A 23,506-nucleotide genomic window follows, 5' to 3' on the forward strand; every position below is an offset into this window, starting at 1 on the left:
GCATAGGAAAAGGATGAATAAGCTCGCGCCATTGAATATGCAGGTCGCGTAACATTTCGCTGCCGCTGCAAGGATACACACTCGTCGAATCTCCTCCTCGCACGGGCGGGCGAGGAGGGATCCTCTCTCGCGTATCGCATAAAGCGGGCAATTTGCGCGCGGAGCTACGTCCGAATTCGCCACACCAACGCCGCGGCAGCTGCAGCTCGCATAGGCGATAATTAGTCTCTCTTACTCGGCGCTATCTATATGATCGTTATACAGCGATCGCGATCTGCTTTCTTACATTTGCACACTAGGCTGCAGCTATAAGCGAGCGAGCGAGCGAGAAGAGCAAATAGTAGGCCGCCTACTTTCCCGTTGTTCTCTGCAGCTATGCGCCGAGCTATACTACTATACTACCTACTATATAGATATATAAATCCTCTCTCTCTTACTCTCTTGCATATCTGTTGCAGAGCTGGAAACTTTGCGTGAGCTGCTATATAGAGAGCGACAAGACGAGCGAGTAGTGTATACCCCTCCTCGTGCGCGCACTCAAACATGAGGCCTTTGGAACAGGCGGCAGCAGCTACAGCAACAACAACAACAACGACAACAATAACAACGGCAGAATTGACACGAGCAGCAGCGACTATAACAATGACCGAAGAAACAGCCTTGAGGATACTCGATTATGCATAGCTGTTATTCAGGAGTGAAAGGAGATTATTCATCCAAGTGGATGCATGCACCAAGACATACGTTGTTTACTAGTTGTAGTAGTAGTAGTAGTAATAGTACTAGAGCCAGCAGCCTTGGTGTAGGCAGCAGCAGCGAGTCGAGGAAGCGGAAGAGCGACGACGACTACGACGTTGCTCTTTCCTCGCTTTTTTCTTCCAGCCTCTTTTTTTCTCTTAACGCCGCGCTGGCAAAGAAGAAGAGCCATCGTCTGAGATTTTCAACCGTTCGAGTGAGTATAATGCTACTTAGTAGGATCTTTTTCACTTTCCAATTTCTACGACGCATTGACTGCGAGAAAAAATTTTATAGAATCATCGATAAATCGGTAATTTGCATCTTTGACGCAATCGCTAACGAAAAAATTATTGCTCCAATGCAGCATCGTAAATTATATGCTCCTTTACTTCATTCAAGTATGCACGCCACATACTCGACGTATATATCGAGTAAATAACTTTCCGAAGCAGGTGATACACTCGTGTAAGAAAAATACACGCGATTTACATGTACGATCGCGACGAGTGGTATAAATTTTCACGCAGGTGTTTGCACGTACGTACACGGCATGCATCGATTTCGATTTGATTGACGTCGTATGTGTAACTCATATAAGCGCCTGGCGATCGCGCTCACTTATAAGTGGATAAGTAAAAGCTGTCGGAGTTTAACGGAATCGAGTGCGATTGTATCAATGCTCGAGAAAACGATCGCACGTCGCCCCGTTGATTGATACGATTTCCATGTGTCGAGTGCAACTTCCAGCTTTTATATTTATTTTTTTTTTACTTCTTTGCATTCATTTAATTATAGTAATGCACACTCCAAGAGGAGCAATTGGAACTGGTCGCGTATGAACCAAAAGTTTAAGGTTTTTAACAAAATTTCATGGCCATATTATAATGCTCTACGTTTTTTTAATAATCATTTTTTGACTATATAACAAGGAAAAAACAAAACATAGAAGCTTGTATATTATAAAACCGTGTTTTGACTTATAAAATTATTTTTTGACTTTGCCACTTGCAGATTTTTACACATAAAGACTCTCGCCATCTAGTGGTAAAGACCCGAAGTGGTGTCATTTGAAGTCATTGAAAACTGATCTAATTTTTTTGAAAAAAATTTAAAAATTCATTATCAGCAGAATTAATTGTAACAGATAAATCACAGAAAACAAACCAATTAATGTTTATATACTTAAAAAACTGCAAATGGCAATTTTTCGGTCGATAGGACATTATCAATGTTCAGAATTTCTTCAGAGTTTAATCTCGTAACTACAAATAAATTTGTATATAACTGAAACCTTATTTCTCATTCTTCATCCTTGAAATTCACAGTAACGTCTTGTCTGCACCACCCACATCAACGATGATGTACCGTCCGAATTTCTACGAGTCGAGCTGTCTGCGCTGCCAGCAGACCGTCTACCAGGTGGACCGCGTGGGTCCCCTCAAGGACTTCACGTTCTTCCACTCGGGCTGCTTCAAGTGCGCGATATGCGGCACCAAGCTCACCCTCAAGACCTACTACAACAATCAGCACACGATCAACGACAAGGAGGTCTACTGTCACAGTCACGTGCCCAAACCCGGCCCTGGGACCCTCGACGGCTCGAGCGTCGGCATACGCAGCGCACTGAACGTGCCCAAGAGCAGCAACTACATCAACGAGCAGATCAGAGCGGGTGGCTCGCCCAGGCCGGCCGTCTACTCGCATGCGCCGTGAGTATAATATTTTTTTTAAAACATAATATATTGTATTAAATTATCTTTTTCGGTAACGAATTAAAGTAATTTATTAGCTGTTTATGAATATTCAGTCAATTTTCATCAAACTACTCACCGATTGGGCCAAACATTTTTTTTATCGCAATCTTCTATTCGACAGATGCGACAGCGCCGACTCGCCTCGTCACACGAACGGCCACGGCACCGCGTCGCATCATCACTCCTCGCCCGCGTCCGCCTACAATCATCACAATTTCTCGTCCTCCTCGTCGACGGCGATGAACAATCAGCATCTTCACCATCACCAGCCGCACAACTTCAACCATCATCATCATCATCACAATTCTTCCTCCCCGCATCATCACAACAATCACGTTGGCAATAACAGCGGCGGCGGTGGTGGATTCAACAACGACGGCTACCAGTACGGCAGATTCGACGCCAGCGCGCTGCACATAGCCCACGCGCTCAAGCAGACCGAGATACAGAAGGGCTACAGCAAGGCCAGAGAGAAACCCATCGACTTTTATCTGGTGAGTGTTTTGGAACATCTGTGCGAGTCTCCGATTTCACCTCTCCGCGTATACGAGGAGACAGAAATTATCGTTTTTCTGCGGTGGCCGCGCGCCGCTGTTGTTATATAGATATAAAATTAGCATAAAAGAAAACGAGCATAGCCTTATGTACGTATTATGTATATCGTATGTATAGCCGCCGAGTACTGTCGTCACGCGCTACGGTAACTTCCTGCTTTTTACCCCGGCGCGCAATTTTCACGGTAAACCTCGTCTCGGAGAGGATCGGAAATTAATCTGCATATTTTCCTTTTGTGAGTTCCGCGCGCGAGATGAGCAACGATATGGAAACAGATGAACAACGATCCAGAGCTGGATATTGCGATGCGATTGCTTAGTCATCGTATACTCGACGCACTGTTACGTAATAATGTATACTTCGTAGTCGTGCTTTTTTTGCTGCAGTAAGTGTCCTGATATACGCGTCATAAAATCAACTTCTTACTTATTAACGGAGATTTAATTACGTACGATTTGAAATGTTCTATCGGTTTACTTCATAAATTAAATAGCTAATAAAAATGAGCATTAAAACTTTTTCTCTCTCTCGTGCGTGTGTATTATAGGGCAGACAGCGGAGAGCCGCAGACACGATCCCCGCGTACATGTACGCATTACGCGATTTTCCACTTTCACGCTAAGAAACGCGCGTATAGCTCGGATATATTCGCCGTAATACACTTGAAAAACCTTAAAGCATTTGGAATCTCGCTCTCCAGCTATACTTACGTGTGTATACGTATGGAGCAAATTTTCCGCGTGCGCGCACACACACAAATACAGTCGAATCTACGCGTACTTAGCCAGAAATGCATTACGCAAAAGTCTGTATACACTACAGACTTGTATGTATAAAGCCAAACAGGGAAAGATAAGAGAGATTTTAAGAATGTTTGCCTGTGCTAAGGCATAGTCGTTGATTAATACCAAAGTATGCTATGCCATGCTATCCGCTACATGATGATAATAATAATAATGAGGTAAATAAGAAGAAAAGATGGCACGTACGTTATATGCTGTAGCCCACGCAGTGCGACTGCACATGTGCACATGCGTATTATGCGTGGCTAGATGTGTTTGTTATTTACAGACTTTTAAAGGTCTGTATATGCGTGTACATTCATTACAGCGACTAATTCCATTTGCCGCTCGGTTAAGGAGGACAAGTTTTGAAAAGTAGAAAAATTAAAATCGAAGCTTTGAAATAAAATTTTGGAATAATGAAAGTACTTCGGAAAAGGATAAAACAATTATGGGAGCTTCTGATAATTTTGGAGAACGTGGAAAACATCTTTTGATTCACAACATTTTTATTCAAATTTTAGAAAAACTTGTTCTTGAAAATCTCTACACTAGTTTCTACACATATTTACAATTGTCAAGAAAAAATCATCGATTTTCATTGTTTTACTGATAAAATGCACGCTATTATTCTCTTAGGAACTATTCCGAATATGCGAATGGAATAAAGTCGAACTGTTTGTATGAACGAGCAATTTTGTGGCAACTTTAATACTTGATAGAATGGTAGTGGTAGTTTCTGTACATACTATGGACTTTTTTCGGTCAAAATTACACGCTTATTGCGTTCCTTATCTTTTCAAACTTCGTGCACTGTTTTTTGGTGTCCCTTTCCTTAGTGCTTTGATAGATCTGATATACTTCTAAAATTTTTATCGCGATTGTCCCATGCATATACTTTGCGAATGGACTATCTTTTGGTGTTTAATCAAATAAGATCGAGACCCAAACTTCTTTCCGCAATAGTCGCATTCGTGATCTTTGCGACCTTCGTGGACTAATTTTTTATGAAAGTATAAATGTGACGTTCGTCCAAATTTCTTCTCACAAATGTCGCAAGCGTAATCTTTGTGTCCTTCGTGAACTTCTCTTTGGTGTCTAAGTAAAAGCGATTTTTGTCCAAATTTTTTCTCGCACTTTTCGCATGCAAAATCTTTTCGACCTTCGTGTACTATCTTTTGGTGTCTGAGCAATGTCGATGTTTGTCCAAATTTCTTGTCGCAATTATCGCATGCGTAATCTTTGCGACTTTTGTGTACTGTTCTTTGGTGCTTCGATAAATCTGACTTTCTTCCAAATTTCTTCTCACATATATCGCATGCATAATCTTTGCGACCCTCGTGTATTACTTTTTGGTGATCCATCAAATGCTGTTTATAGCCGAATTTTTGTTCACACTTGTCGCATGTAAAATCTTTGCGACTTTCGTGGACTGCTTTATGATGTTTGTTCAAATTAGCTAGATTCCCAAATTTCTTTTCGCACTTGTCACATGTGTAATCTCTCACACCTTTGTGAATTACCTTATGGTGGCTGATCAAATTCGATTTTGATCCAAATTTCTTTTCACATTTGTCACATACATAGTCTCTGCGGCCTTCATGGACTGTCTTTTGGTGTAGAAGCAAGAGCTGTTTTTGTCCAAACTTTTTCTCACATTCATCGCATGTGTAATCTTTGCGACCTTCGTGTACTGTCTTTTGGTGTATGAGCAAATTCGATTTTGATCCAAATTTCTTTTCACATTTGTCACATACATAGTCTCTGCGACCTTCATGGACTGTCTTTTGGTGTAGAAGCAAGAGCTGTTTATATCCAAATTTTTTCTCACATTTATCGCATGTGTAATCTTTGCGACCTTCGTGTACTATCTTTTGGTGTCTGAGCAATCTCGATTTTTTTGCAAATTTCTTTTCGCACTTGTCACATAAGTAGTATTTATAGACATCATGAACTGTATTTTGAAGCTTGATGCAATTTGATGTTATTCCAAATTTCATCTCGTGTTCATCGCATGCAAAATCTTTGCGACCCTCGTGGACTGTCTTTATGTGTGCGAGCAGACTTTGTTTATTTCCAAATCTCTTCGCACACTTTTCACATAAATAATCTTTGAAAACTTCGTGGAATATTTTGTTGTGCTTAAGTAAAGTTAATTTATTTTCAAATTTTTTCTCGCACTTGTTGCAAGTAAAATTTTCACAATCTTTGTGTACTAATTTTTGGTGCGTGAGCAAACTCGATTTTTTTACAAATTTTTTTTCGCATCTATCGCATGCAAAATCATTGTGGCCTTTATGTACCAATATTTGGTGCCTACTCAAGTGACTTCTAAACTCAAATTTCTGTTTGCACTTGTCACATGAGTAATTTTTTGGTTCATTGTGAATTGTGTCTCGGTGTGTTATTATGATTGATTCTAGTGTAAATGCCTCCTGACGAATATCACTAATGAGTGGTTTGTCATCTGAAACAACAGCGTCGTGTTCACTTAAATTATCTTTAGAGACAATCTCCTCGGATTTCTTTTCACTTGTATCCATTTTGGTACCGAAAATTAAAGCTGGATGTTTCCACTTGGTTTGACAGAAATTGAATGAATATTTTGATATTTTGTCTGGATTTTCAATCTAATTTGATCTTACTATAAACATGATTAGTATTCGAGGGACTATTTCAAACTTATTTATGACTATAATGTATAGAAATAAGTTATCGATTCGTCTGTTTATTTATTATTCTTAGTTTGAATCAGTTTAAATTTTAAATTTCGCTATAATTTCTTCGAAGAGTTTTTTTGGTTTTTTAAAACCATGTACTTAAAAAAAATTCTATCATTCGCCACTGATGTTCGTTTAGGGAAAATGTAAATGGTACTAAGATATTTAAGATGATCCATCACAGTTTTTCATGTTTTATCTGTAGTAAAGTCTTTCTACTGCTATGGGAAAAGATTCAATGTCAAGAACATTGAACTAAATTCAAATCAAATTATAATAATTCAATTAGAGTAGTAATTAGTTGTATGCGAAATTTGGTTAAAAATAAAATATCACCACGACGGGGAACAAAGGTATAAAATGATAGTTGAACGTAGGAGGTTTAGGTAAAACAATAATATTAACATAGTTTTTATCGAAATTTTGTTCTTAGAAATTAATATAAGTATTAATACATAATAGAAATTGTAGAAAAAAAGAAAATTAGTGCTTTTCAATATTTCATTGATAAAATGCACGTTATTCTCTGAAAAACTTTTCAGAACACGAGGCTGCAATAATTTGATCGAGCTATTCATATTAATTATTATTACTTATTTGTAAGAAAGAGGTGAGATTGCATGAAATTGCGCGTATTTAAAATAATGAGATAAAATCGTATTTACCATATACGTAATCTTCGAAAACTTCTGAAATTGTTCAATAGTTAGTTTTTATGCATTCGATAGACTGTTAATGGGTGACAACTTCAATTCGATGCGGGTACAAGAAATTTTTAATATTCTTTCTGTCCTGTCTTCCAGCATGCGACCTTAGTGTACTGTCTTCATGTGTCTGAGCATATTTGATTTTAGTCCGAATTTCTTTTCGCAGTTTTCGCATGTGTAATCTTTACGACCCTCATGGATGGTTCTTTGGTGCATTGACAAATCTAATTTTTTTCCAAATTTCTTCTCGCACTTATCGCATATGTAATTTTTGCGACCCTCGTGTACTGTCTTTTTATGTGAAAGTAAACTCGATTTGTGTCCAAATTTTTGCTCGCAAATGTCACATTTGTAATCTTTGCGACCTTCATGGATTGTGTTTTGGTGCATGAGCAAATGAATTTTTTGTCCAAATTGTTTCTCGCACTGGTTACAAGCAAAATCTTTACGACCTTCATGGGTTATGTTTTGGTGGAATAGCAAATTAAATTTTTGTGTAAATTTCTTTTCGCATTTTTCGCATGCGTAGTCTTTCTGGCCTTCATGAACTATCCTTTGGTGCTTCAACAAATCTGACTTACGTCCAAATTTCTTTTCGCAATTATTACATGCAAAATCTTTGCGACCCTCGTGGACTGTTTTTTGGTGTACTATCAAAGTTCTGCCAAATTGGAATTTTTTTTCGCACATGTCACATGTGAAATCTTTGCGACCTTGATGAATTGTCCTTTGGTGCCTAATCAAATCCCTTTTCGTCCCAAATTTCTTCTCACATGTGTCGCATGCAAAATCTTTGCGACCTTCATGGACTGTCTTTTGGTGGAAAAGCAAAGACGATTTATGTCCAAATTTCTTTTCGCAATTTTCGCATGTAAAATCTTTACAATTTTCGTGGACTGTTTTTTGATGTCTGTCCAAATTGCTTCGATCCACAAATTTTTTACTGCACTTATTGCACGTGAAATCTTTGATACTTTCGTGAATTACCTTTTGGTGTCTAAGCAAATGATGTTTATATCCGAATTTCTTCTCGCAATTATTACATGAGTAAACTTCATTGAATTTGGAGGCGAAATATTTCTGACCATTATGTACTGTCTTTATGTGAGCGAGCAAACTATGTTTATTTGTAAATCTCTTGGCACACATTTCACATAAGTAATCTTTGAATACTTCATGGAATATTTTGTTGTGCTTGAGTAAAGTTGATTTAATTTCAAATTTCTTTTCGCACTTTTTGCAAGTAAAATTGTCGCGATTTTTATGTACTAATTTTTGGTGCGTTGACAAACTCGATTTTTTCACAAATGTCTTTTCGCACTGGTCGCATCCAAAATCATTGCTGCGTTTGTGTTCTGATATTTGATGTCTACTCAAATGACTTCGGAACTCGAATTTCATGTCGCACTTGTCGCATTCGTAATCTATCTGTTCGTTGTTAACTGTACTGTCTCTTTTTGTTAACATGCTTGATTCTACTGTAAATAACTCCTGACGAATATCACTTATGTTTTGTTTGTCATCTGAAACAACAATGTCGGGTTCGCTTAAATTATCATTAGAGACAATCTCCTCAGATTTCTTTTCACTTTTATCCATTTTGGTTGTTACATTAAACAATGAATTCTTCTATTTAGTACCACGGAAATTGATTAAGTTAAATTTATCTTTTGGTATTATGGCTTGATTTTCAAACTTATTTAAATCTTACTATAAACATGATCTGTGTTCGAGGGAATATTTCAAAATTGTTTATGACCGTATTGTTTACAAGTAAGTTATATCGATTCATCTGTTTATTTATTATCTTTACTTTAACCGAATTTAAAATTTAAACATGGCGATAATTTCTTTGGAGAATTATTTTGACGTCTGAAAGTAAGAACTTTTACGAAAACTAAAACGATTCGTCTCAACTTTTCAATTTTTTTTCTAAAAAATTTTTGTACTACCACTGAAAAATGACTCAATGTTCAGAACGTTGGACTAAATCAAATTATGATAAGTCATTGACAGTAGTAACTGCAGTACTACGAGAAATTTGTTTAAGTATAAAATATCACTAAGACGGGGAACAAAGGTATTTAATGATAGTTGAACGTACGAGGTTTAGGTAAAACAATAATATTAACATAGTTTTTTAAGAAATTTTGTATTTAAAAATTAATATGAGTATTAATACATAATTACAATTTTCGAAAAAAAGCAAATAAGTGCTTTTCAATATTTTATTGATAAAATTTACGTTATTCTCTGAGGAACTATTCAGAGCATAAGGCTACAATAATTTCGAGCTATTTGTATGAATTATTATTACTTATTTATAAGAAACTAGATGATCATCTCAGGTGAGATTAGATGAAATTGCGCGTACTTAAAATAATGAGATAAAATCGTATTTACCACTGCGTAATCTTAGAAAACTTTCGAAATTGTGTGATAATGAGTTTCTGTGAATTTGATAGACTGTTCATGGAGACAACTTAAATTCGATGCGGGTACAAGAAATTTTTAATATTCTTTCCGTCCAGTCTTCTAGCATGCGACCCCAGTGTACTGTCTTTATGTGTCTGAGCATATTTGATTTTTGTCCGAATTTCTTTCGCATGTGTAATCTTTACGACGCTGATGGATTGTTCTTTGGAGCATCGACAAATCTGATTTTTTTCCAAATTTCTTCTCGCATTTGTCGCATTTGTAATTTTTGCGACCCTCGTGTACTGTCTCTTGGTGCACACGTAAATGTTGTTTTTGTACAAATTTCTTCTCGCAATTGGGGCATGCGAAGTCCTTGCGACTTTCATGTACTGTATTTTGGTGCATGAGCAAATGAATTTTTTGTCCAAATTGTTTCTCGCACTGGTTACAAGCATAAACTTTAAGACATTCATGGATTATCTTTTGGTGGATGAGCAAACTAGGCCTTTGGGCAAATTTTTTATCGCACTTTTCGCATGCGTAATCTTTACGACCTTCATGGACTGTCTTTTGATGGATGAGTAAATGAGGTTTTTGAGCAAATTTCTTTTCGCAATTATCACATGCAAAATCTTTACGACCCTCGTGGACTGTTTTGTGGTGTACAATCAAAGTTCTGCGAAACTGGAATTTTTTTTCGCACATGTCACATGTAAAATCTTTGCGACCTTGATGGACTGTCCGTTGGTGCCTGATCAAATCCCCCTTTGTTCCAAATTTCTTCTCACATGTGTCGCATGCAAAATCTTTACGACCTTCGTGGACTAATTTTTTGTGTAAATCCAAATGTGATTTTTGTCCATATTTCTTCTCGCATCTGTCACATGTAAAATCTTTGCAAATTTCATGGACTGTTTTATGATGTTTCTTCAAATTGCTTATATACCCAAATTTCTTCTCGCATTGGTCACATGTGTAATCTCTGAGACCTTCGTGAATTACCTTTTGGTGGTTGATCAAATTCTGTTTATATCCAAATTTCTGCTCGCATTTGTCACATGCGTAATCTTTGCAACCTTCGTGTACTGTTCTTTGGTGCTTCAACAAATTAGATTTACTCCCAAATTTCTTCTCGCAATTATTACAGTAATCTTCAAAGAATTTGGACGCGAAATCTTTCTGACCATTATGTATTGTCTTTATGTGAGCGATCAAACTGTGTTTGTTTGCAAATTTCTTGGCGCACTTGTCACATAAATAATCTTTTATAACTTCGTGGAATATTTTTTTGTGTTTGAGTAAAGTAAATTTACTTTCAAATTTTCTCTCGCACTTGTTGCAAGTCAAATCTTCACGATCTTTGTTAACTAATTTCTGGTGCGTAGACAATCTCGACTTCTCACACTTGTTGCACGTTATATCTTTATAACTTCTCTGCCCTGATATTTGGTGTCTACTCAGAAGACTTCGAAACTCAAATTTTTGTTCGCACTTGTTGCATGCGTAATTTTTCTGATCATTGTGAATTGTGTCTCGGTGAGCTATCATGCTCAATTGTAGTGAAAATGCCTCCTGGCAAATATCACAAACGTATTTTTGGTCATTCGAAACAACAGCCTCGGGTTCACTTAAATTATCTTTAGAGTCAATCTCCTCAGATTTCTTTCCACTTATATCCATTTTGGTATCTTTTAGTATTATGGCTTGATTTTCAAACTAATTTGATCTTACTATAAACATGATCTGTGTTCGAGGGACTATTTCAAAATCGTTTATGACCGTATTGTTTACAAGTCAGTTATCGATTCATATGTTTATTTGTTTTCTTTACTTTCATCCAATTTAAAATTTGAACATAGCGTTAATTTGGTGTCTAAAAGCAAGAACTTTCACCAAAAGTAAAACTAACAAGATTTATCACAACTTTTTATTTATTTTCTTTCTAATAAATTTTTTTACTACTACTGAAAAATGATTCAATGTTCAGAACGTTGAACTAAATTTAAATCAAATTATGATAAATCATTGAGAGTAGTAACTACAGTACTACGAGAAATTTGGTTGAGTATAAAATATCACCAAGACGGGGAACAAAGGTATGCAATGATAGTTAAACGTACGAGGTTTAGGTAAAACAATAATAGTACTACATAGTTTTTATTGAAATGTTGTACTTAAAAATATGAGTATTCATGCATACTTACAATTGTCAAAAAAGTTAATTATTGCCTTCATTAATTGATTGAAAAGATATACACTAATTTTATGGGTAGATCTGAATAAAATTGCTCATATTTACAATTATGAGGTGAAATCGTATTTACTACGAACGTACTCATAAAAAACTTCGAGAATCGTCTGGTAGATAATTTCTGAGAATTCAATAGACTATTTTTCTATCGGTGTCAACTCAAATTCCATGCAGATACACGGAATCTTAATAATATTTGTGTCCTGTCTTCTATTCGCCTCTCTCGTCTTTGTCACATGCGTCATTATGGCGACCTTAGTGTACTGTCTTTAAGTGGGTGTGCAAATTTGATTTTTTTCCAAATACCTTCTGGCACTTGTCGCATGTGAAATATTTACGATCCTCATGGACTATACTTTGGTGGGAAAGCAAATTCGATTTTTTTGTGAATTGTTTCTCACACTTGTCACATGGAAAATCTATCCGACCTTAGTGTACAGTTCTTTGGTGTTTGATCAAAGCACTTTGTCGTCCAAATTTTTTCTCGCACTTGTCGCATCCATAATCTTTGCGACTTTCATGGACTGTCCTTTGGTGCCTCGTCAAATCCCCTTTTGCTCCAAATTTTTTCTCACATATGTTGCATGCGAAATCTTTGCGACCTTCGTGGACTGTCTTTTGATGCAAATCTAAATTCGATTTTTGTGCAAATTTCTGCTCACACTTGTCGCATGCGTAATCTTTGCGACTATCGTGGACTAATTTATGTTTTTTCAAATTGCTTAGACTACCAAATTTCTTTCCGCACTTATTGCATGCGTGATCTTTGCGACCTTCATGTACTGTGATTTGGTGCGAAATTAAGTGATGATTATATCCAAATTTCTTCTCGCAAATATCGCATGCGAAATCTTTGCGACCTTCGTGGACTATCTTTTGATGCAAATATAAATTTGATTTTTTTGCAAATTTCTGCTCGCACTTGTCGCATGCAAAATCTTTTCGACCTCCGTGTACTGTCTTTTGGTGCTGAAACAAATTTGATTTTAACGAAAATTTTATTTCACATTTATCACATGCGTAATCTTTACGGCCTTCATGGACTATCCTTTGATGGACAAGCAAATGCTGTTTATATCCAAATTTCTTCTCGCAATTGTCGCATGCGTAATCCATGCGACATTCGTGTACTATCTTTTGATGCAAAATCAAATATGATTTCCGTCCAAATTTTTTCTCGCAAATGAGGCATGCGTAATCTCTATGACCTTCGTGGATTGTCTTTTGGTGTTGGTTTAAATTGCTTTGACTCCCAAATTTCTTCTCACATTTGCCACATGCAAAATCTCTACGACCCTCGTGTACTGTCCTTTGGTGCTGCAACAAATCGCGTTTTCTCCCAAATTTCTTCTCGCATTTGTCGCATGCAAAATCATTGTTATTTTCATGTACTATTTTTTGATGGACGAGCAAATTCGGTTTGTATCCATACGTCTTCTCGCACCTATCACATGCGTAATCTTTGCGACCTTCGTGTATTTCTCTTCGGTGCCTGAACAAATTCCATTTTTTTCCAAATTTCTTTTCGCAATTGTTACATGAGTAATTTCTAAAGACTTTGAAAGATGAATCTTTCCGACCTTCGTGTACTGTACTTTGGTGCTTCAACAAATACGACTTACTTTCAAATTTCTTCTCGCAATTATTACATAAGTAATCTTTAAAGACTTTGAAGGCTAAATCTTTCCGACCCTCGTGTACTGTCTTTATGTGCAAGAGCAAACTGGGTTTAGTATCAAATCTCTTTGCGCACATTTCACATAAATAATTTTTGAAAACTTCGTGAAATATTTTGTTGTGCTTGAGTAAAGTCGATTTATTTTCAAATTTCTTCTCGCACTTGTTGCACGTGAAATTTGCGCGATCTTTGTGTACTAATTTTTGGTGCGTTGTCAAACTCGATTTTTTCACAAATGTCTTTTCGCACTGGTCGCATGCGAAATTTTTCTGATCATTGTGAATTTTGTCTCGGTGAGCCATCGTACTTAATTTTAGTGTAAATGCCTCCTGGCAAATATCACTGGCGTATTTTTTGTCGTTTAAATCAATTATGTCACGTTTACTTGAATTATTTACCGAGTTAACTTTTTCAGATTTCTGCTCACTTCTATCCATTTTGGCGCTCAAATTAAACCTTCTCTTTCGGGTCACGGAAATTGAATAAGTGAAACGTATCTGTTGATATTATGACTTGTTTGATAAAGAAAGATAACATTCAAACTAATTTATTTTTACTATAAACATAATTAGTATACAAAGGAACTATGTCAAAATCGTTTATAATCGTACTGTTTACAATTAAGTTACCGATCTATCTATTCATATATTTTTCGTGTGATACTTGAGAGTTTTGAACTCTAACTTGGCGACGTTTTCTTCGAGGATTGACCTTCTAAAACTGAGTACTTCCAAAAACTTCCTTGCAGTATTGATTAAATTTATCCTCCTATAATGCATATAATATAAAATAATTTTTAATATCTATTCCGAAATTTGCCGTAGTTGTCCGTTACCACCCCCACGCCATGTCGCGTTAGGCGTGCTCCGTAATGACTATGACTCTATGTGCGAGTGATCAGAGAAAGGCTGTTGCCTAGCGCACGCATAATACACTCGTATAAGTCAAAGCAAACTTTTAGGTATGACTTTCTTGGAAGACTTTTTGTCGTTGTTTTTGTCTTTGCGAAAAAAAAGATGTTACGCTAACCACTTTAATGTGCAAGACGACGAGGAAGACTTCCGTGTGATTACACCTCTAGCTCACACGTTTGGCGCTATGTCGCGCGTCGTTTTTTTCCAAACTATAGGAAGTAAAAAGAATTCTTGCAAATTTGCCAATTTCGAGCTGTAAAGCTGTAGAATTCGAGGGAAATTTTCTGCGATCGAAAACTCGAATCGCGCAAGCATTAAATCGTATAATATGTATATCAGGCGCACGTGCAGCAATTACCGCAAAGGGAGATATATTTTCCTCTCTCTCTGTTCGTGGGCACACCTGTTGCTCGCACACACACACACACACACACACTTATAACAGTGCACTCCTGTATACATACGCGTTGGTTTAAGATATGTATACGCGCGCGGAGTTGGAGAATGAGAGAAATCGATTTCTGGTGCCTCGTATAATTGAGCGGAAAATGAGCCCAGCAGCAGCAGCAGCAGCAGCAGCGCGACTCGAGTAGCCTAGGCTGCAGCGATGCATTTTTTCTGAACCGTATACTCTCGTTTGCGGGGCAGCTCTCTCGCTCTCTGCATATATATATATCCGCGCAGGTACACACATAGCGGTAAGGAATTGAACGTTTCAAGAGCCTCGGCGGAATGCAGAGGTATTTTATAATTATAATCCCGAGTCGAGCATTTGGTAGTAGAGATCGGTAGGCGATCGGTAGTATAGGAAAGACCGCGACCGCGGCGCACAATTGTCAAGCGATCGAATCTCACCGCGCGCTCGCATTGTGTACGCGTCGTCGACACTTTCAATTTCAGACCTCGGAGACCTGCACGCGCCGTTGTTGTTGTTGTTATAGGCTCCGATCGTGACCCGAATGCAGCCTAGCTCCTATTATGCTCGTTTATAATTGTGCGTGTAGTATATAAAGCTCGCATAATATCTCGGCGCGGCGTGCGAACCAGATCCCGAACGCGGATTAAAATATATACACGCGCGATATTGGACTTTATGCTCGCGGGTGGCGGGCTTCGAAGCGCGCGTGACCTAGAAGGAAGGATCGGCGCCCGCCACCGCCGTCGACGATGATAACCTACTATCCTGGAAAATGTCTCGCTCAAGCGCGCACACGTGCGTGCTCGTACGTATATAATAGAAAGGAATTAAGTAGTCGCTCTCAAAAGAGAGAGAAGGAAGAGAAAAAGAGCCTAGAGGATCATCGCGTGTGCGAGGAGAGGCCCCGCCGCACCGTTTGACCGTGCGAATAGCTCGTTTATTTGCATGAAATTGCATTATTTTTTTCCCTCTCGGTTTAATCTCCGGTTTATTACGCATATCTAAAGTTCTCTAGTAGTAGTAGTAGTTTTCTCCTCTTCTCCTTTTTTTCTCTCTCTCGTACTGCCGCATTCAGGAATAATTTAATACTCGTAACGCAGTCAGCCACAGCGACAGCAACAAGTATATAAGTACCTGTAACCACGATGATCGCGCATATATATACGTATAACTCGATGCTCGCGCATCCGTTCGATATCTATAGATATATATCTATACAGCGGCGGCAGGTATATTAGCTGTACATTATTATAGGTATACGACGCGCAGGTGTAAACGCAACTCGACGGGGCAAGCCTATATATACACTCGCCTTCGGAAAAGTGACGAAACGGCCCCGTACAGAGAACCGCGAGTGAAAGTCTCGCCTGCTGCCGCGTCGTGGTGCGTTGAACTTTTGCCGCAGCGGCACATGCATCGGAGCCTCTCGCATACTTATGTATATACGTATAAACATATTATTCAGGCACGCATTCGACGAGATAGGACGTCGACTCGAGTAGCAGTATAGAATATAGATAGAAATAGGTATTTGTCAATCGCGCGTCGAGGTGCGCAGGTAGTAGACGTGCAGCAGTCCGCCGATCGTCAAGAGCGATCGGTATAATATAATGCGCGCGCATGTATAGCGGCTTGCATCATCGCGTGGCGACGCGTTCGCAGATTTCAGCGCAATTCCTCGCGGCTAGCTAGCTAGTTAGCTCTGCTCGTCTCCCCTATTATAGCGGCTATGCGATCCAGGATCTTGCGTAATACATTCGCGAGCTCTCTGACCGATTGAGAATCTCATTTTCAGACCTGGTGACGATTTCGCGATCTCTCTCGCTCTCTGATTCGAGCTGGAACTAATGCGTGCATTTGTCAACCCCCGATCCGCATTCCGATGATGATCAGTTCCGAACGCGATGCGCGAACCAACTATTTCTCTTCCTACGTTCGCTCGATATTATCCTCAACGAGTCTACGAAAAACGCAGACCATATAAGAGAATATTTTTGCGTTGCTTCGTGGCTCGTCATGCCCCAATTCTCATACCCCTGCTGATGCTGCTGCTGCTGCTGCTGCTGCTGCTGCAGGGGGAAACGATTTTACGTGTGTGTGCTCGTCCAAAGAGTCTACTTGCTACTGCTAAACACGCACAATCATATACAATTTTGTATATGCTGCTGGGCTAAACAGTTTACTTTGTTCTCTATATTTTGCGGATGACAGTATGATTGGATCGAGTGTTTTTCGTGTAGCGTATATACATACGCTCTTACATCAGTCAGAAGTATATCGAATATGAGTACGTAGTTTTCTGTTGAGTTTATGTGCAATGTGAAATCTTAAGTAATGCTATAGATGGAAATGATGTAAAATCTGGCTTTGACTGATACAATCATTTTCACTTTGCCACTTGCAGATTTACAGTCGATGGGGGTACTCGCCACCTAGCGGTAAAAGCTGAAAGTACATGTGTATTCGTAAACTAGTCAGATTTTTTTGAAATCATCAAATAGTTATTTCAGGTCTTTTAATATACGATTGTTATTCTTAACATAATCGTAATAGAAAAATCGCCAAAAGCCAATTAGCGATAAATTAAATTTCAATGTTCATTTTTTGGTCATTGGACCATATTATTAATATTGAACATTTCTACCAGGGTAATTATTTTATTGGTATCTGGAATTTGGTTTGTTGATTAAAATCATAATGTAGGAGCGGAGAGCGAGCAACGAGCAACAACTATATATCTCATTTTCCCTCTTCAACGAGCCCGCGAAACGCTTCTAAATTTTAATAGCCAAAACGATGAGTAATTTGTTCGCTGCTGAATACAGCTTAAAATGCATATCCAAATGAACATACACGCAGACGGCCTAGCTGTGATGATGCTCGCCTATACTATGTATACAGATATGCCTACGTAATGCCCGCGCGAGCAAAATTTACGAGCGAATAAAGTACATTTTTTTCTCATTAAGAGAGTCCGCGCGGGGGGTGGGCAGCCGCTGCGTTATATATTATGTGCGAGCGCAACGAGAGAATATGCACGTGTAATAATAATGATTTTTGAGCGGCGCAGATTTGCGGTCTGGCTTTTTTGCCACGCATGGATATGATTTTCGTTGGTAATGTGAGCATATATTTATGTAAAGTACACGTGCGCTTCCAAACTGCAGCCGCTTAATATATGTATATCGTTTCGTGGACTAATAACGCGTGGCTAATTTAAGCCACGGATTTTCCACGCGCACGCGTATATTATTGCGGAGAATCTCTCTGCCCGTTCAGCGGGATTTTCATCTAAACAGGTACATCGCGCATAACGTAAGAGGAATTTAACTTTGAAATAGCTCGGAAACTCGCTCGAATGTAATATCAATTTTCTTTTCCGCGATACGTGATGCAGGTTTAGATTGGGCTTCTTATAGAATACGCGACTATGCGGTATTGGATAACGAGATAAGCAGCGAAAGATTCGAGTACGAAATTTGAGGCTCGACTTCTTATTTTGATAGTTCCAATTCGGACACTAAGTGCGGTTTATCCCGCTTGTATACTCGATTGGATCTGTTTATGTCTAAGATCGTGAGACTTTTAGGCAATCGTCGCGATTTTTAACTTTAATAAGAAATGTTCAACATTTTGATTTTTGGTTAGTTTTTGACCAACGATAAAGTTTCTTTCATCCCCCAACAATAAGAAGAATTGGAAATGTTGTAAAATCTTTCATTGACTTAAACACTTATTTTGACTTTGTCACTTGCAGATTTACAGAATTATGGCACTCGCGATCTAGTGGTGGAAACTTAAAACAGTATAATCCAATCTAAAGTGGTTGAGAGCTGGACTCAATTTGTTTGAAACATTTTAAACGGTCAATTTTTTGGTCGTTAGGCCATTATAAATGTTGATCATTTCTATCAGGGACTGTGTGTTCGATGAAGTTGAGAATCTGGCATCAATTTCATTTTCGCAACAAAATATTTTGACAAAAATAAAATAGTAAATCAGAGCTGCACTTCATAGGATTCGAGTGAATTAAAAACAGAGGAACGCGTGAAAAAAAATTCGATTCGTGCGCTCGTATCTTTAATTAAAGGCGGTGCATTGTTGCGCGCAGCTGAAGGCAACTAGTCGCTGCGGTAGGTGGTGTACCTATGAGCCGCGGCGCACGCGAGACTGCGTACGTGTGTCTACGTGCACCAGAGATCGCGCAGAGAGTCAAGGGGGAGTATAGTATAGAAAGCCTTTGGTGCACTACCTACATCAGACTTCCGCGCTCGGCCGCGGAATCGCTTCCGTTTTACGCTACGTAAGTTATCGCGTATAGGTAAAAGCTGCGGTGCACGCATGGATGCATTATGTGCGCTTATGCATAGTGTAGCTCTGCTGTATACAACTACGAGACTCTTGGGTCTCTTATCTAAAGCGGCGTTTCACGTGGGAGGGGAAAAATGAACTAATTAGAGCGCTATTATTTCTTTTTTTTTTTTTTTATTTAAATCGAATGAGTTTTATATACCGAACCGGGGCTCTCATTTATTCGCTGGTTAAGTGATTGAAAATTATGCATGGCTAATTGAAAGTTCTTTCTTATAACTTCGGATACTTTGCCTATCCTCCCTCACCTCTGTCGAATTTGAAAAATAACAAAGAAATATTTCAAAATTCTTTCAGGACCGAGATGAGCAGACCCGTCTGGAGATGAAACATCGCAAGGAGGAGGACGATCTGTACAGAAAATTCGCTCACCATCGCGAGGAGGAGGATCGGCGCATACGCGAAGAGTTTCGGGTAAGCAAACTTAAAATTGTCACATTCATGTGGATTAAAAAAATTATAGGATGATAAAACCAAAAACTTTCTATGCCTCTACCGCTATTCAGGATGAGTGGGAAAAGGAGCTGGAGCAGCTGTCGGAGAAATGGGAGCGCAAACGTAGCAGCCAGCAGTTCCAGCAGGAACGCGACGACCTGGAGAAGAACATGACACTGCGCAGGGACAAGAAAAAGGAGAGCCTCACCCGCAAAATGCTCGAGCACGAACGGTACTTACGACTCTGTAATAATTAATTGCCTCACTAATCAGCTTTATATTTATAACAACGATTTTGTGCCTTGTCTATACAGCGCCGCGACGGCCGCCCTCGTCGAGAAGCAGAGCTCGGAGATGCTCGAGCTGATTAACGAGGCGCGCAGCGAGTACATGCAGCAGGAGTCGCTCTACATCGACGAGTCGGGCGTCGACTACGGCCTGCACGGCTGCGGGCCCGACGGCGCCGGCCCGCCCAGTCCCTACCCATCTCGGGCCCCGCCACCCCAGCCGCCCAGCCTGGCCAAGTATCACCTGTACAACGATCCGCTGGAGTTCGCCGACATCGACGAGATCGCCATCACCGTCGCCCAGGAGGATCAGAAGACCTTCACCGATCTGGTGCGTCAGCTGGTGAGCAAGTGCGGCTCCGACATCGAGAAGGCCCGCACCATATTCCGCTGGATCACCGTGAAGAATCTCAACACGATGCAGTTCGATGACAATCTCCGTGGCGACACCCCGATGGGTCTGCTGCGCGGCATCAAGCACGGCACCGAGTCGTATCACGTGCTGTTCAAGCGGCTCTGCAGCTACGCAGGGCTCCATTGCGTGGTGATCAAGGGCTACAGCAAGTCGGCCGGCTACCAGCCGGGCGTCCGTTTCGAGGACAATCGCTTCAGGAACAGCTGGAACGCCGTTTACGTGGCGGGCAGCTGGCGTTTCGTCCAGTGCAATTGGGGAGCTAGGCATCTGGTCAATGCCAAGGAGGTGCCGCATCCGGGCCAGCCCAAGGAGAAGAGCGACATTCTCAGGTTGGTTTAAATGAGCTGCGGCTGCGAGAAAAGTGTTACGCTGTGTACATACAATACATACCTTGTTTCACAGGTACGAGTACGACGACCATTACTTCCTAACGGATCCGCGAGAATTCATCTACGAGTTCTTTCCGCTGCAAGAGGAGTGGCAGCTACTCAAGCAGCCCATATCTCTCAAGGACTTTGAAGAATTGCCCTTTGTTCGCTCGCTATTCTTCAGGTAGATAATCTCCGCGCGTTGATCTATTTTCTACTGCTGTCGTCTCCTCTCTACTCTGTGTGTTCTCGTATTATAATTTTGCGTTCGCACGCGCCCTTCTTCTCTCCCCACAGATACGGCCTGTACTTCCCGGACACCAACACCAACGCAGTCATGTACACGGACGCGACCGGGGCCGCCACCGTGCGGATAGCCATGCCGGCCAACATGCAGTCCTCCCTCATCTTCCACTACAATCTCAAGTTCTACGACAGCGACGGCGACAACTACGACGGCGTGTCGCTCAAGCGCTTCGTCATGCAGTCCGTCGTCGGGAATCTCGTCGCGTTCCGCGTGCACGCCCCGTGCTCGGGCTCGTTCCTCCTGGACGTGTTCGCCAACGCCGTCACGCCCAAGGAGTACCTCACGGGCGAGCCGATGAAGTTCAAGAGCGTCTGCAAGTTCAAGATCGCCTGCGAGGAGCTGCAGACGGTGATGGTGCCGCTGCCCGATTGCGCCAGCGGCGAGTGGGGCCCGACCAAGGCTACGAGACTGTTCGGCTTGGTGCCCATAACACACCAAGTGAGTACCCAAACGCGGAAACGCGTAATATATACCGATTCGTACAACCGATTCACTTTTTTTTTATCGCTGCAGGAGGCTCTGGTGTTCGCTGGACGCGAGCTCGAGATTCAGTTCCGCATGTCGCGCCCGCTCACCGACTTCATGGCGACGCTGCACAAGAACGGCATCGAGGAGAAGCGACTGTCCAAGTACGTGAGTCACACGGTGACCAACGACGACGTCGTCACATTCGTCATCAGCTTTCCCGAGGAGGGCCAGTACGGCCTGGACATTTATACGCGCGAGTCGACCACGCCGACACATCACGACGCGATGGGCGAGAAACACTTGCTCACGCACTGCTGCAAGTACCTAATCAATTCCAGTAAGAGAAATTAGAAACTCGATCGACGTTATTATTATTTTCTTATTACTTCTGATATATAATGTAAATATTTCAGTATCTAATTATTTATGAATTTATTTATACATGTATACAGTTTTATTTATGTACGTTGAAGCATTGAAAATTTATACGAGTGGTTTATATTTATAGTCATGTCTCAAGATTATCGATAGATTATGGTTTTTTTTTCTTCTAAGTCAAGATAACACAATTATATCTTACTAAAGGTTCATCCCAAACATTTGATGTAATAACACAGACTGCAGCGTGTAATGACAATAATAATTTTTATATTCTATTTTAATCCAAGAATCACATCAATTAGTGTGAAACAAGCAGTTACCTTCTGTAATAAATTTGTTGCCTTGATTTTTACTTAAGTTTAGTCGTACTTTAGATTTATTGAAATTTTCAACTGTGAGCAGATTCGCTTCGCAAAAAAATATATTTATTGTACTTCATAAAAAAAACGATGTTTCGAATAATGAAGGTGCATTTAGATAGAAACTTAATTTATGTATTTTTTTTTTAGGATTTATCATGCTCTAATTTTTGTTAGTAAGTATTATGAATAATTTTGTACTTATGTATGATAAACTAGATGTATCAAATTAAACATTTAGTTGTGCTAATTGTAATTTTATTATGTATTGAGAAAGTTTTTTGCTCGTGCACAAATCATTCACGAATCATATTTATCTAAAATCCAGATGTGAGATGACACTTGCCGAGTAGAATAAAATAACGCAACTGAAAAGAAACCCGAAAATTTGTATATTTTATAAAAATTCAAAGGTTCAGATTATTTTTAAGAATGTAGATGCAACGATAGCTAATAAAACTAAAACTGTACTGAATGCTAGTAAAAAAAAGAGAGTATATTTAAATTATGTTACATTTACTCATATCTCAAATTATATTTTGGTTTTGAATTTTATACGAGATGAGATATTACTTTTATGTAATTAAAAATTTATTTATAATTTTGTATAATCAAAAAATACAGCTGAGAAAAATGTCAAAGTTAACCCAAAGCCTGGAATATGGAAAAATGTGAAAATTATTGAATGTTTTTTCTGACATTTCTATTGAGTCATTTTCTTCGAAGCTCGTAAATACCTTCGCTTTTTATTAGCCATTTACGTGGCTTGTTAGAAAAATATTTCATTGTAAACGCAGAAAATATTTTCTATAATATTCATTGATATTCAAGTTTCGCGTAACTTATCAATTAAATTGGCATTTTTATTTCAGTGAGCACAAATTTATGTAGAAGATGTAATTATTGCAAAATGTAAAATATTTTAAAATAATAAAAAAATTATAACTATTTAGATTCATAGCGTCTCAAATTACGATATTCCTTACTTGAATAATGAAAAACAGAATCTATCTAGATGTATTTTCACAAAATGTGTACTGATACATGAATCTATTTACTAAATTGTTCTTGGAAATTCATGATTGAAGGGCAATCACCTCTAAAAAACCATCATATCAGTAAAATTAAAAATTTATTAAGTATTAAAGCACAAGGAGAATAAGTTGTAATAAATAACACA

The 23,506-nt window shown here is 39.2% G+C and overlaps 1 protein-coding gene across 1 annotated transcript; it reads left to right on the forward strand.

Annotated features, from left to right (window-relative positions):
* The first annotated feature begins 468 nt into the window (after nt 1–468).
* Nucleotides 469–21,980, forward strand: LOC106649461 (hillarin). Its single transcript, XM_023459351.1, has 9 exons — nt 469–952; nt 2,064–2,447; nt 2,614–2,986; nt 19,604–19,720; nt 19,813–19,973; nt 20,056–20,772; nt 20,846–20,995; nt 21,109–21,556; nt 21,632–21,980. Exons 2-9 carry the CDS (start codon nt 2,095–2,097, stop codon nt 21,935–21,937), a joined length of 2,625 nt encoding a protein of 874 aa, XP_023315119.1. The 5' UTR covers nt 469–952; nt 2,064–2,094; the 3' UTR covers nt 21,938–21,980.
* The last annotated feature ends 1,526 nt before the right edge of the window (nt 21,981–23,506 follow it).

The sequence above is a fragment of the Trichogramma pretiosum genome, unplaced genomic scaffold (genome assembly GCF_000599845.2).
Source record: "Trichogramma pretiosum strain Unisexual culture from Peru unplaced genomic scaffold, Tpre_2.0 scaffold154, whole genome shotgun sequence".
NCBI classification, from domain to species: domain Eukaryota; kingdom Metazoa; phylum Arthropoda; class Insecta; order Hymenoptera; family Trichogrammatidae; genus Trichogramma; species Trichogramma pretiosum.